The sequence below is a fragment of the Pseudorca crassidens genome, chromosome 1, assembly GCF_039906515.1.
Source record: "Pseudorca crassidens isolate mPseCra1 chromosome 1, mPseCra1.hap1, whole genome shotgun sequence".
Taxonomy (NCBI): Eukaryota; Metazoa; Chordata; class Mammalia; order Artiodactyla; family Delphinidae; genus Pseudorca; species Pseudorca crassidens.
In genome coordinates this window covers 174,938,859-174,952,740 of record NC_090296.1, presented here as the reverse complement: position 1 = coordinate 174,952,740, position 13,882 = coordinate 174,938,859, and the positions used below count along the sequence as shown (strand labels likewise).

The window sequence follows — 13,882 nt, the reverse complement described above, 5'->3', positions numbered from 1 at the left end:
TTCAGACTAGCCGAGAGTATTTGTCCTGCCCACCCCCGCCAGCCCTGTTCCGTTTCCGGTCAACCAGGCTCTGGGTTGCGGAAAGTTGTTGCTGCGGAGGGCGCGATGGGGAAATCAGATTTTCTTACCCCTAAGGCCATCGCCAACAGGATCAAGTCCAAGGGGCTTCAGAAGTTGCGCTGGTATTGCCAGATGTGCCAGAAGCAGTGCCGGGACGAGGTAAGCGGGCCCGGGGCGGCCCCGTGTCCACCCCCTCCTCTCCCCGGAGGGACCCCGCTGGAGATGCAGGCTGAGGTCCCCGACGCCGGGGTGAGGGCCTGGGTCTCCAGTCCCTAGTCGTGGGGACTGCGCAGGGTGAGTGAAGGACTCAACTCAGTAGGGCCGTCCTTCCCTTCAGCCCCCGTCCTGGCGGGGAACCAGTGGCCTTTGACACCTCCTTGTTTCCCAGTCTAACCCCAAAAAAGAAGTGAAGTAAGAAAAGGTTTTGCAGCCCTCGGAGAAGTGACCCCACTCAAGTCGTCAAGAAACGGAGGGTGAACAGTGCCGAGCCGGACGCCCGGGAGTGACAGTAACAGACGTCTCGGACTTGACGTGGCTCTTAGACATGATCAGGGTGTACGCCTCTTTTCGGGATCAGATGAAAAAGGAGAACTAAGCTCTTGCACACTAGTCACCTAACAAGCATTTATCGAGCACCTGCCATGTGCCAGGACTAAGATGTTATTGCGAGTGAGATGTGGCCTCTGGAGTCAGAATCAGAATTAGGAAGCCGACAAGTCACATTGTCTCTGACTGTTTACTTATCTGAAAAGTGAGAATAGTAAGTGTCCCTACTTGTAGGATTGTTGTGAGTTTTAAATGAGTGAATTATGTGTAAGGTGGCTCAAGGGGTCTTTGAGCAGATCTTGAAAAAACTTCGCTGTGCTGTGGAGTTTACATTTTTCCCCATTATTTAGATGGATGATGAAGCACCTGGAAAAATTGAGAGCAGGCTAGTGACAGGATCACGTTTTTCTCTGGAGATTGAATTGGGTAGGAAAGGAAGAGCACTGGGCACTTGTAATAGTATAATCCAGTGTTTCTGCAAGGGAGGGATGAGATACTTTAGGTGGGCCTCACGTTGAATAACATCGATACAGTTATTCTCTTTCATTTCTCTTTACTACTAGTCAAGGTAAAATTCTTACACAGAAAACTAGAGACTAGTACCGGGAACATCCATATATCCACTACCCAGATTTAACGCTTTAAGTTTCACTTAACATTTTAAATACTTTGCCATGTTTCCTTTTCTCTGAAATATGTAAAGTAAATTACAAGCATCAGGGTATTTCACCTATAAATATTTAAATACGCTCCTCTAAAATATTAGGATATTTTTCTATATAGCCACAATATATGTCATCACATGTAACAAAATTAATAAATATTTCTTCATATCGTCTGGTGCATACTCCATAGTCACATTTTCTCAATTGTTCCCATAAATGCTTTTTAAACAGTTTTTTTAGCATGGGGAACTATATTCAATATCCTGTGATAAACCATGATGGAAAAGAATATGAAAAAATTATATATGTATGTATGTATATATATATAAAAAACTGAATCACTTTGCTGTACAGCAGGAATTAACACAACATTGTAAATCAACTATATCTGAATAAAATAAAGTAAAAACAAAAACAAACAAACAAAAAAACCCAGATCCAGTCAAAAGCTATACATTGGATTTGGTTATTTGAACTTTTAAAAAAATAGACTATTTTTTAGAGCGGTTTCAGGTTCACAGCAAAAATGAGCAGAAGGTACAGAGATTTCTCGTACCCACCCTGCCCTCAACATGTACCATCCCCAACCATCAGCCTGGTGCAACAGAATGGTACTTTTGTTACAATCAGTAACACTACATTGGCACATCATTAGCACCAAAGTCCATAGTTCGTATTAAGGTTCATTCTTGGTGTTGAACATTCTGTGGCTTTGGACAAATGTATCATGACAAATATCCACCATTATAGTATCATACAGAATAGTTGCATTGCCCTAAAAATCTCTGTGGTGTCGGGTGTTAGGACTTTTAATTCTCTCTCAATTTTAAATTTAAAATAGAATTCCCTCCCTTCCCCTCTGTTGTTTTTCTTGACATTGACTTGAAGAGGCTAGGCCAGTAATGATCCTAGAGGATTCCCCCTGTAACAATTAACTTTTCTTGTGGTTGTCGTTCGTCTTCTTTCTCTAACTCTTGTAGTTTTTGTAAATTGGAACTTAGGTCTGAAGGCTTGATTAGGTTCAGGTTAAATATTTGGGAGCAGAATCCTTGATAGGTGACCCTGTGTATATCACATTGCATCAAATAAGGAAGCCCATGATGTCTGGTAGTGCTAAGAAAATTGAGTACAGTTGACAGCCTGTAAAGTAATGTTGGAAAGTAATATTTTCCCCTTTGCAAGAGCAAGTAACTATGGGGGAACTGGTAACAAATACTAGTGGAGTGTGGAATCGTGCCTATAGCTCCAATTTCCCATCAGCCTTTTACTCATGTGTTTTAACATCTTTGCTTGAGTCACTTATTTCATTAGAAGTTGAAAAGTGGTTATTTTTCTAGTTCTTTTTACATTTATTGTTGACCACCATTCTTTTGAAAAAATCAGCTTTTTCTCATTAACTAGGGTTATTTGGTTATCCTCAAATGTTATCCTAAAATAGAATTCCTCAGGGAAAGAGAAGACACATTTGATTCTCTCTTTTAATTACTACTTTTCAGAGTAAGACACTTGGGGTGATTCTGACCTGTTTGCCCTCACATCTGTTCCTTGCCCTTCCCTGCCTAGGGGAGGAGAAGCTGACCCCTACAAGCCCCCTCCCCTGTCTCTGTCTCTAATACCGGAAGAATGAGGGGGAGGGAGGTCAGATCTGGAGTATTCCCCTCCTGCCCATCCACTCCCTTGAGTTTCTAGAATTTAATAACATTATTTTGCTTTCATCTTACTGATTTATTTGTAATTTATTGGAAGTGGTGCTGGTTTTTCGTTTATGAGACTGATATCAAGTCTCCTTTTAAGACGCAGTTAAGGAAGAGTAATGCATAGGTAGGGCACAGAAGAGGCAAGAATTGTGTAGGCATCTGTGGATGACTGAAGATTAGGAAACTGCTCTAAGCAAGATTGAGTGTTGAAATCAGGGCAGTGGCAATAGGATTGAGCCGAGGGACTGGGTAAGTTATTAGGTCGGCGGAGTAGACGTAGTGCTGAGTGGAGGTAGAGGACTCTGGGATGCTGTCCTGGGTCCTGGCCGGGTGACGGTACAGGACAGTGCTGTTCACCAAGATGGGGGAGACAGAGGAGAGGCACATTTTTCATTTCTCTTACTAGTGGAGAATCAGGTTCAAATGTTAAGTAGAATAGACACAAAGTCAAAACTTGCATGTTTTTTACAATCATCTGAAGAAGATACAGATTTAGTATGATAAAATAAGGTTTATGTATAAAATGCAAGTGTATTTTGGGTAATGAGCTAAAGTATAGGAAAGTGAGTGAAAATAGTTTCCTTAATGGAAATTCACTAATGACCCATTTTACCGTGTTGTAGTCCTCGAAACGCTTGCGTAACACTTTGTATGAAGTAGGTGCCCAATAGGAATTTGTTAAATTGAGTCAAAAAATAAAATCACTCTTCTGTTACTGTGCCCTGTAATGTTTGCTACTAATGTCTGTTTTCTAAAGCAGGATTTTTCTGTCTCTTTAATCTTCTGGGATTCTTTGATTAGCAGGGTTGCAAAACTCAACTTTATAAAAAAAATTTTTTTAGAACGATAGGGTGCCTACAGCCAGTGACTTGATTATTTTTTACAATTTATCATCGAAGAGCAGCTTTTTAGGATTTAATTAAATACTTATATTTAGGGCCTATTATAATGAGCTAAATCAAGATTTAACCACTACCTTTACATTTTTGTAGAATGGCTTTAAGTGTCATTGTATGTCCGAATCTCATCAGAGACAACTATTGCTGGCTTCAGAAAATCCTCAGCAGTTTATGGATTATTTTTCAGAGTAAGTAACTCAAAGCCATCCTTATATCATAAGCTTTATTCAGTTGGACATTTAATAGATGCTTAATATTTAATATATTGGAAGCTCTGTTTATTCCTTACGTATTAATGTGATAGCTGTATTATCTTTGTGCTCAGTTTTTGTTTTGACAGTTTATCATTGTGTGGAATTGTTAAAAAAGTGTGTCTCACAAATCAGTCTTTCTTCCATTCACTTCAAACATATGAAAAACCATTGCTCAGTCTAAAACAATTGTGGCTAAGAGCACACGTCTGGAGTCAGACTGCTTGTCATTAAGTCCTTCAGAGCTGGGCTTCTCCACTCAGGAGCTGTGTGACTTTGGGTGAACTTATACAGTTTCTCTGTGCTTTAGTTCCCTCATCTGTAGGTTTTGTACCTTTCAAGTATTGTCTTTCCTTCATAGGGTTTATGCGAAGATTAAATGAGTTAATACTTTGAAAGTGTTTAGAAGAGTGGTCAGTACTCGATTAATATTAGCTGTTAATTATTATTATTACAATTAATATTTAGTCTTGCCTCCATCCCTTTCTTTCTTTCCAGGGTTTTAGACCTTTTGGTATTAAACCCCAAAGACTTTTGTTTATGTGGGTTATAGCTTGTAAATTAGGGATTAAAACTGAGACATTAAAAAAAATTTATTCATTTAAAATCACAATATAAGCCTATTACAGTTAAAATAACATTTTTACATGAAAATTAACTATATTTTCCAACACACAAAAAGCACACAAAAAAATAAGAGTGGTGGTGTTTTACATTTTTGCAAATCTCTTCAGTGTCTGTCTTCATAGAACACAGTTGTATTCTCACATCTGCTTCTACCTTCATTCTCTTCTGAAATGTTGCTTGGTTGAAATACATAGAGAAAGTCCAGCTTTTACATAGATGTGTAGTTGGAAGCAGGAGGAGTATTTTAATAGCCTTTTCACATAATTTTGGCTATTCTTCTATGATACTACATTGAAACACAATGGCATGGTAGTTTCTTAAAGATTAGTTGCAATGTGGAATCAGAAACCATGTAGCAAACCTTTTCTTTTTTTTTTTTGCGATACTCGGGCTTCCCACTGTTGTGGCCTCTCCCGTTGCGGAGCACAGGCTCCGGACGCGCAGGCCCAGCGGCCATGGCTCACGGGCCCAGCCGCTCCACGGCATGTGGGATCTTCCCGGACCGGGGCACGAACCCGTGTCCCCTGTATTGGCAGGCGGACTCCCAACCATTGTGCCACCAGGGAAGCCCCTAGCAAACCTTTTGTACTCTATGACGTTAAAATCCATGTGATCTTTTACTTGAAGTGGATCTTGTACCCATGTATGGTTTTGTAACATCACACATCAGTCATTTGGAAAATATTGCTTCATTGAGTTACACAGGTATTCTGAAATTCTGAACGGTGATACATTTTATTATGCAATATCATAAAATCATATTCACTAATGTCAACTCAGTGCTGTCAGAAACATCTTTAAGTATTGGGAAGTATGTCAGACTCATGGTGGCGGATACTAGTTTACCAGAATTCACATTTTTTGCTTGAAAGCTCAAATTTTATCATTGGCAACAAATACTGTCAGTTGTTTTTCTTGACCTGACAGGCTCACTTTGTTTATTTTTGAGAAAATATCTACTGAATACTTAATTTGAAATAACTATTGTCTATATGTCTGTCATTTCTCAAATATCAAGTGATACTTTCATGTCTCTGTGCCAGATGGGAACATCCTTCTCTTTCTCTTCACCTGTAAACGTCTTGGTCAGAATGTATATCTTATTCACCTATGTTTATCTGTCACTTAACATAGTGTGCTCAGCTCAGAGGGACACATTAAGTGCCAACTTCATGTTTTATTATCAATAGAATGGGATAATTATGCCACATTCAGTAGCACTGAGACTCCATGAAGAATCCGCTCCAAACATGTGTGGTCACTTTTGCTGTGCCACCTTTACCAAGACAAAAAGTTCCAACTCCAACTTGACTTTTAACTTTAATTCTTGAAAGCTGTAATCTTTCAGGATTTTTCCCTTGTTCAGTTTTTAAAAGTTCGGAACAGATATTAATGTAGATGTTTTATATATCATGTGCTCATGCAAACTGTATGATGGCTTAAATTTCAGGAAGGTGATGCTATGTATTTGTAGAAATCACCTTAATGCTTTCCCTCCCTGCTTTATTAGGGAATTCCGAAATGACTTCCTAGAACTTCTCAGGAGACGCTTTGGTAAGTATCTTAAGTCTTGTGCACATAATGACTTTATAATCTCATAATCTGCTCAGGGTCAGCAGTGTCCTAATTTCTTCTTAGGAACCAAGAGGGTTCACAACAACATCGTTTACAATGAGTACATCAGCCACCGAGAGCATATCCACATGAACGCCACGCAGTGGGAGACGCTGACAGATTTTACTAAGTGGCTGGGCAGAGAAGGTAAGAACAAGACATGATGTGAACAGTTGTTATATGGCTGCACTGCAGGGAGGGAGAGAATGATCATATTTTCTGTGTAAATTTATGAAAAAGAGGATGAGTAGGGCAATTAGAAACTGGCAGAGAGGAGCATAATCTTCCAGGATTGATTTTGTGCGCTGCAGGTGTGTAATAGCGTCTGGAGTGATTCTTTTCAACAGTGCAAAGGTACATCACTGAAGCATCCACTCGTTAGGTTAAGGACCAGTACCCATCCTCTTCCACTTTTCCCACTACATTCGTTGCACTTTTGGAAACTTTTGTTACCCCTTCTTAAGGCAGTTTTTAAATTTGCTGCCTCTTTTTCCATTTCTAATAGGATGGAAAGTTCAGGAAAAGAACAGAGAAAGAAATTTTGTATCAGGGTATTAGTTATTGAGTGTGTTTCTTTATTCCATTTTGGGGAAGATTTCTGCTTGGTTAAGTTAGAATATCCTGTACTCAGTGGATGTTAAGTACTTAGAGACAGTTGAATAATTGCTAAGCAAGATAATGCTTTTTTTTAATGTTTTCCTTGTTTAAATGTGTTGCCTCAACGTAGTCAAAAATCAAAATAATATTTCTTTTCTCTTTAAAGAGATAAAATATTCCAATTAAAGTCTAAATGTCACTAACTGTAAATATGGAAAATTCACGTGCTGTATGAATTTGTGTATTTGAATGTGTTTGAATGAGTGTATTTGAATGAATGAGTAAATACTGCAGAGAGAGACCACATTTATATGTACTTTCAGCTTTGATTGTATTCAAAATTATAGTGTCCGTTACTGTTTTTTTTTTTTTTTTTTAAATCCATTACTTTTTTTAAGGCTTGTGCAAAGTGGACGAAACACCAAAAGGCTGGTATATTCAGTATATAGATAGGGACCCTGAGACGATCCGCCGGCAGCTGGAACTAGAGAAGAAGAAGAAGCAGGACCTTGATGATGAAGAAAAAACTGCCAAATTTATTCAAGAACAAGTGAGAAGAGGTCTGGAGGGGAGAGAGCAGGTGGGCATCATCAAGAGAGGCAATAGACAAAGGTCTGAAGAAGCAAAATCGCTTGTTTGTTTAAGCCTTGAACGAGTTTTGTAGGAGAAAGGGCATAGCCAAGTATAAAAGTCCAGGCTGTGGAGTTGAGACAAACCTGGGTCCATTCCTGACTTACTGACTTCACAAGTTTGTGTAATTATGGAATCTTCTAAACCTCAGTTTCCTCATCTCTAAAATAGAGTCAGTACCTAGTGGCAAAGACATAAACAGAGCGTTTCAACTGATTATAATTAATGCAACGCTGGGGATGAACACAGTGTGTGAGAACACAGAGGGCTGGCACTTGCTCCAGCCTGGGGAGGACCTAGAATATTTGGAGGTAGCTACATCCCCTAGGCTGAGGAGTCTTGAGGAATTAATGGGTAAAATCCAGGTAGATGGGGAAGGGAAAGCATGATAAAGTTGGTTCAGGTGTTAGAATAACTAGATCAAGGCATTTATTCCAACAGACATTTATTGGTCACCTCCTGTGTGCCAGGCGTTCTTCTAGGCACTGGGGATACAGCCAGTGGACCAAAGATAAAAATCCCTGCCCTCAAGGAGCTTACATACTAGAAGTTGTGTGTGAGCAGGAAAATACAGCCTAGTGTGTATATGTGAAACTACTAGCCATTTAGTATTTTTAAAAACTTTTTATTGTGGTGTAGCACACATGAAGTGAAGTGGATGATGTGCATTAATCTTAAGGTTACAGCTCGATGAACTTTCACATATGTATGTGTCTTTAGATGGATGGATGGATGGAGCAATAGATAGGTAGTCCATGTGGCCACCACTCAGATCAAGATATGGAACATTTCTAGTATCCTAGAAGGTTCCCTCATGCCCATTCCCAATTAATATTCCTTGTCCTCTAAGAAGAAAGCACTGTTCTGATATACTATTGATTGTTGGTTAGTTTAGTCTGCCCTTGAACTTTGTAGGAATGGAATCATCCAGTTCTCTGTGTCTGGCTTCCTTAGCTCACCATAATGTTCTGTATGTGTAGTTCGTCTACATCCTTTCCTATCAGTGCTTCACTCTTTTTTTTGATTGATGTATTTCATTTTACGAATATAATACAATTTATTTATCCATTCTCCTGTTGAGAAGCATGTGGCTCGTTTCCAGTTTTTAGCTATTATGAATACAGCTGCTCTGATCATTGTTGAGCACATGTTGTATAAGCCGTTGAGTACAGAGTGATGCAGGAAGTAGCAGGCGATGAGAATTAAGATATCAGTGAGGATCACTTTGTGAATCAACTTTTGTACCATGTTGATTGAACTCTTTGATAAGTGAGAGAGTGTGTGTTACGTTACTTACATTAACATGCATATTGTCACACAATCTTTTAGAAGTTTTCTACATTAAATTAAAACAGGAACAGTGCTTAAACTGCTGTAAATGTGAAATTTAAACTCCTTAAGACCGAAAGCTTTTTATTCTCTTGCTTTTTAAAAATTTAAATCTTCATTTTCAATAGAGAAAATATTATAACTTCCTATCGTGGAAATCACAAAGTATTCACATCTTGTACTGAGGAAAGAGGTTTACTTTTTGGAATAACATTATTGCTCTGTAACATTTTAGCTTAATATTGCTAAAACCTTCAAGTTAATTGTACTTTTCTGGTGTAAACAGTATCTTTACCCAAAAAGCAGGGGAAATTCTATTGATCAGTGCTTCCTCATTCTACATTTAAACTTATCAATTTTTTCAAAGTAAGATCATGTTCTTTTGTGTTCCTTTGTGAAATCCTATATGGACATTACCTAACAAAATATTTTAGCTAGATCTCAAGGTCATCCTTCTTATTTATCAGTAGTAACAACAATTAACATTTATCAAACACTATGGCAGGCACTATGCTAAGTGTTTTATTTATATTATCCTAATTAACCCTTATCATAACTCTAAATATGTAGGTTATCCCTACTTTAAAGATGTAATGATTGAGCCTTCAGGGAGATGATGAGATTGACCGAGATGACAAGGCTCATAGGTGGCAGAGGAGGCTTTTATACATAGTCTTCTTCGAGTCAGTCTTAGACCCTTAATCATTACACAAAAGCGTACTACAAAAGAGAAAGGTTTTGCTGTTTAAAGTAATCCTCTAGCTAAGATTCCTAGAGTTTATTGCTTTATGTTGCTGTTTCCTGCTTAAATTGTAATAGAAATAAAAATGTAGGTAAACTTCTGCAGTTCGGTACAGAAAAGCTACTTTTTTCCCCCCGTAGAATAATTCTTTATTGGAGAATATTTGCAATACATATAATTTCTTAATTAGTATCTTAACCATTTTAGGTAGCAAGTCATAATTAAGGACTATTGAATATTGATGGTAAATGCAGTTGTGAACCAAACCTTCAAACTTTTTTTTTTTTTAAAGGAAGTCCCTGTTTTTACGGAATTAAGCAGAGAAAATGATGAAGAAAAAGGTAGTTTTACTTTTCTTTCTTCCTTTTTTAATATGGATGCTTTTGTATTGGCTCTGCCAAAAACTAGCAACATGTTTGGGAGCAAGAGGTGTTATCTGTCTGGATTATTCTCCTCAGTAAAATGAAAAGGTGATAACAATGAATTGGATGGAATGCCTACAGCAACAAGTAACCAGACTGAGTAAAATGAGCCTAAACAATAAGGAAATACCTTGCCATACCAAGAGTCCCAGAGGTAGGATGGTTCCGGATGCCACACTATCAGTAGCTGGACACAAGGTGGCTGCCGGCAGTCCAGCCATCATATGCAGACCCAGTATTGTCCAGAAGAAGACAGAGAGCATCTCTGTCCTTTGGAGTCCCCTGTGAGCAAGGAAACTTTTCCTAGAAGACCTTCTTCCCACCAGCAGACTTCCTTTTGAATGTCATTGACCAGACTGTATCACATGTCCACCTCAAAAATAGTCACTTGGAAAGGGAGTGGAATTATTTTCATTGGTTTAGACCAAAGAACCTTACTAATCACCTCCCATAGGTCCCACCCCCTAGTCCCATCACCTTGGGCATTAGGTTTTCAGCATTTGGATTTGGGAGGGGACAGAAACCTTCAGACCGTAGCGTCCTCCAAGCCATACGTGAGTGGTATGGACACCCAAACAAAATTGGATTCCCTTTACCAAGGGGAGAGGGACAGTGGAGTGGGGAAGTGGCCAAGGCTGTCTGCTACATCATGTGATGGTCTTTCCCAGCTCTGTAAGCATCAGTCCAGTATATTTTACAGGAGTTTATGATCTCTGGGTAGGAGCATTCCAGCTCTCATGTATTCAAAATGTCCATGAATTTCTACATAGCTGCATTGTGATATTTATTATAATTTTCATTATAATTTTGTTTTATTATATCTGATGTTTTATTATAATTTTCCTGAAATATATATGGAATACCAATTCTTTTCTTCCAGTTACATTTAATTTGAATAAAGGAGCGTGTAGTTCAGGAGGAGCATCTTCCAAATCAAGGTGAGCTATGTGAACAGGTATCTTAGAACCTGAAAATTTTGATGAAATGTTGATTACTACATTTTAAAAGGTGCAGAACTGTGAATTATTTTTTTCTGGTTTTTATTTTCATCTCTTTTTCCTTTTTGTTTAGTGATTGTTTTGTTTTATTTTCTTAGGAACTGGTTTTTTTCTTATTTGCCTATGATGAGCTGATTATATCTTTTAAGGAAAAGCTCATTTTCATTAAATGCTTCACATGGTAAACATTAGCTTCTCCCTGAAAGCTTCTCCACTTAAAGGTTCTTTCTGTGCCATGGCAATACTATTCAGTTTTCTGTCATAGCCCACTATCAAGTTTGTTAACTGGAGTACACACTTCTTGTTTTACCTGCTCTATTATGATCTTTTGAGAACAGAGACTAACTTATTCAACTATCTCCTTAGCACCTAGTAGAATATAAGTGCATTAGTAGACACTCAGTAATAATTGCCTTCCCTTCTAGATGGTGTGGTACTGAGCAAGACTTGACCAGCCTTTTCTATAAAGAGCCACATAGTAAATATTTTAGACTTTGTTGGCCATGTGTCTTTGTCATCACTTAACTCTGCTCTCAGAGCGAGGATGCAGCCATAGATGATACATAAGTGAATGAGCTTGGCTGTGTTCCAATAAAATCTTATTTATAAAAACAGGCAGCAGACTGGATCTGGCCCTCAACTGCAATTTTTCAAGCCCTGGTATGGCACGTAGTCAGGTATTTATATCTACTTTTCATGTTCTCTTCTCTTGCAGTTCTCATATATTCTTTCACCGAATATCTGTGCAGTACTTATGATGTGCAGTGCATTCAGTTTGGTTATGGAGGTGAAAAGATAAATCAGACTGGATATTCAGAAGGGCACTGTATATTCAGTATCTACTGGAATTTAGTTTTAAGCTGGGTGATTTGCTGTTTTACTTAATATTCCACATGGTGCTTATTTAACCTAACTCAGTTTTTTGTTGGTGGGAGTTTTTTTTCTTTTTGGTTTACAGGCTAGTGGTTATTTGCACGACTAAATAAGTGTCTAGGAGAATTGAAGGAGATGGGCAGTCTGAGTCAGCAGTGCCTAACTGCTTCAGGATGACTTGCCAACTGTCTTAACTTTGATCAAAGTGTTTCAGTAGTAACATCTATATTAGATATCATGAAGAAATTGGTTAATTGGGTTCTATATATGGTACATTTGAAAAGAAAATTTCTTTTCAAAATATTGCTGTGATATGACCAGAAAGACAGACTGCAGTATATCTTAACACATGCCATATAGTTTTGGACCCTTATGTGTTTCTGTTTTCCTTTATTATTTGTTATTCCTAAGTGTAGATGAATGCTGAGATTGGTCCCGCTGGGCCCCAAATTGATCGCCCTTATGTTAGTTTTCTATGGCTGCTGTAACAAGTTACCACAAACTAGTTGGCTTGAAACAGCAGAAATTGATTCTGTCTCTGGAGGCCAGAGTTCTGAAATCAGTATCCTTGAGCCAAAATCAAGGTGTCTGCAGGCCTGTGCTCCCCCCAGAGTCTCTGGGGAGAATCTGTTACTCACCTCTTCCGGCTTCTGGTGGCTGCAGGCATTCCTGGGCTTTGGGTTGCATCCCTTCAGATTTATCTCTGCTCTATCTTCACATCACCTTCCCCTCTGTGTGTCATCCCCCTCTGCTTCCCTCTTTTTTTAAGAATTTATTTTTTAATTTTATTTTTATTTATTTATTTATTTATTTGGTTGGTTGGTTGTGTTGGGTCTTCGTTGCTGCGCGTGGGCTTTCTCTAGTTGTATCGAGCGGGGGCTACTCTTCGTTGCAGTGCGCGGTCTTCTCATTGCAGTGGCTTCTCTTGTTGCGAAGCTTGGGCTTTAGGCGCGTGGGGTTCAGTAGTTGTGGCTCGCGGGCTCTAGAGCACAGGCTCAGTAGTTGTGGCTCACGGGCTTATTTGCTCCACAGCGTGTGGGATCTTCCTGGACCAGGGATCGAACCCATGTCCCCTGCATTGGCAGGCGGATTCTTAACCACTGCACCACCAGGGAAGTCCCTGCTTCCCTCTTAAAGGATGCATGTGGTTGCAGTTAAAGCCCACCCAGATAATCCAGAATAATCTCATTTTAAAATCTTTAATTTAATCCCATTTGTAAAGACCCTTTTTCCAAATAAGGTGACATTTGTAGATTCCAAGGATGAGGACCTGATAGCTTTGGGGGTCTGCTATTCAACCTATTACATCCCTATGCCAAACTGTGATTTAGTAAAAACATTAGTTCTATTTGACCAAGTTCTGTGACTTCAGTCTCAACTGTCTATAATAATGTGAAAATAGTGTTGCAGATAATACAATGGAGAGACTATCTAAGTTTTCTTTTTCTGAAATTATGGTATATTTTTTTAGAGGTTGGGATTTATTTTCCTGTTGATTTATATCTCTTATATATTTAAAACCCAGAATTAACTAAGTTATCTAGATATCAAAAATGGATAATTTAGGCTGTGTGAGGCACAAAGATAAGCCCTGCTTCCCCATTGCTGGAACAAAGGTTACTCAGTTCTCACTTCTGTTTTTCCTTTGGGCTTCCCTGTCTCTTTTTTTTTTTTTTTAACATCTTTATTGAATATAATTGCTTTACAATGTTGTGTTGGTTTCTGCCGTATAACGAAGTGAATCAGCTGTATGTATACATATATCCCCATATCCCCTCCCTCTTGCACCTCCCTCCCACCTTCCCTATCCCACCCCTCTAGGTGGTCACAAAGCACCGAGCTGATCTCCCTGTGCTATGTGGCTGCTTCCCACTAGCTATGTATTTTACATTTGGCAGTATGTATATGTCCATGCCACTCTCTCACTTTGTC

The 13,882-nt window shown here is 38.8% G+C and overlaps 1 protein-coding gene across 3 annotated transcripts in view; it reads left to right on the top strand.

The window, feature by feature from the left end:
• The first annotated feature begins 25 nt into the window (after positions 1–25).
• The window catches only part of KIN (Kin17 DNA and RNA binding protein), a 57,504-nt gene continuing 43,647 nt past the window's right edge, over positions 26–13,882 (top strand). For 2 of the 3 annotated variants that reach the window (XM_067700849.1, XM_067700830.1), the window contains exons 1-7: positions 26–219; positions 3,961–4,055; positions 6,256–6,299; positions 6,384–6,506; positions 7,355–7,536; positions 9,950–9,998; positions 10,960–11,017. In XM_067700849.1, the coding sequence (XP_067556950.1) occupies positions 106–219; positions 3,961–4,055; positions 6,256–6,299; positions 6,384–6,506; positions 7,355–7,536; positions 9,950–9,998; positions 10,960–11,017 (665 nt within the window). In that variant the 5' untranslated portion in view covers positions 26–105. The remainder of the gene's footprint in view (positions 220–3,960; positions 4,056–6,255; positions 6,300–6,383; positions 6,507–7,354; positions 7,537–9,949; positions 9,999–10,959; positions 11,018–13,882) is intronic. The other variant, XM_067700840.1, reaches the window with a different exon arrangement.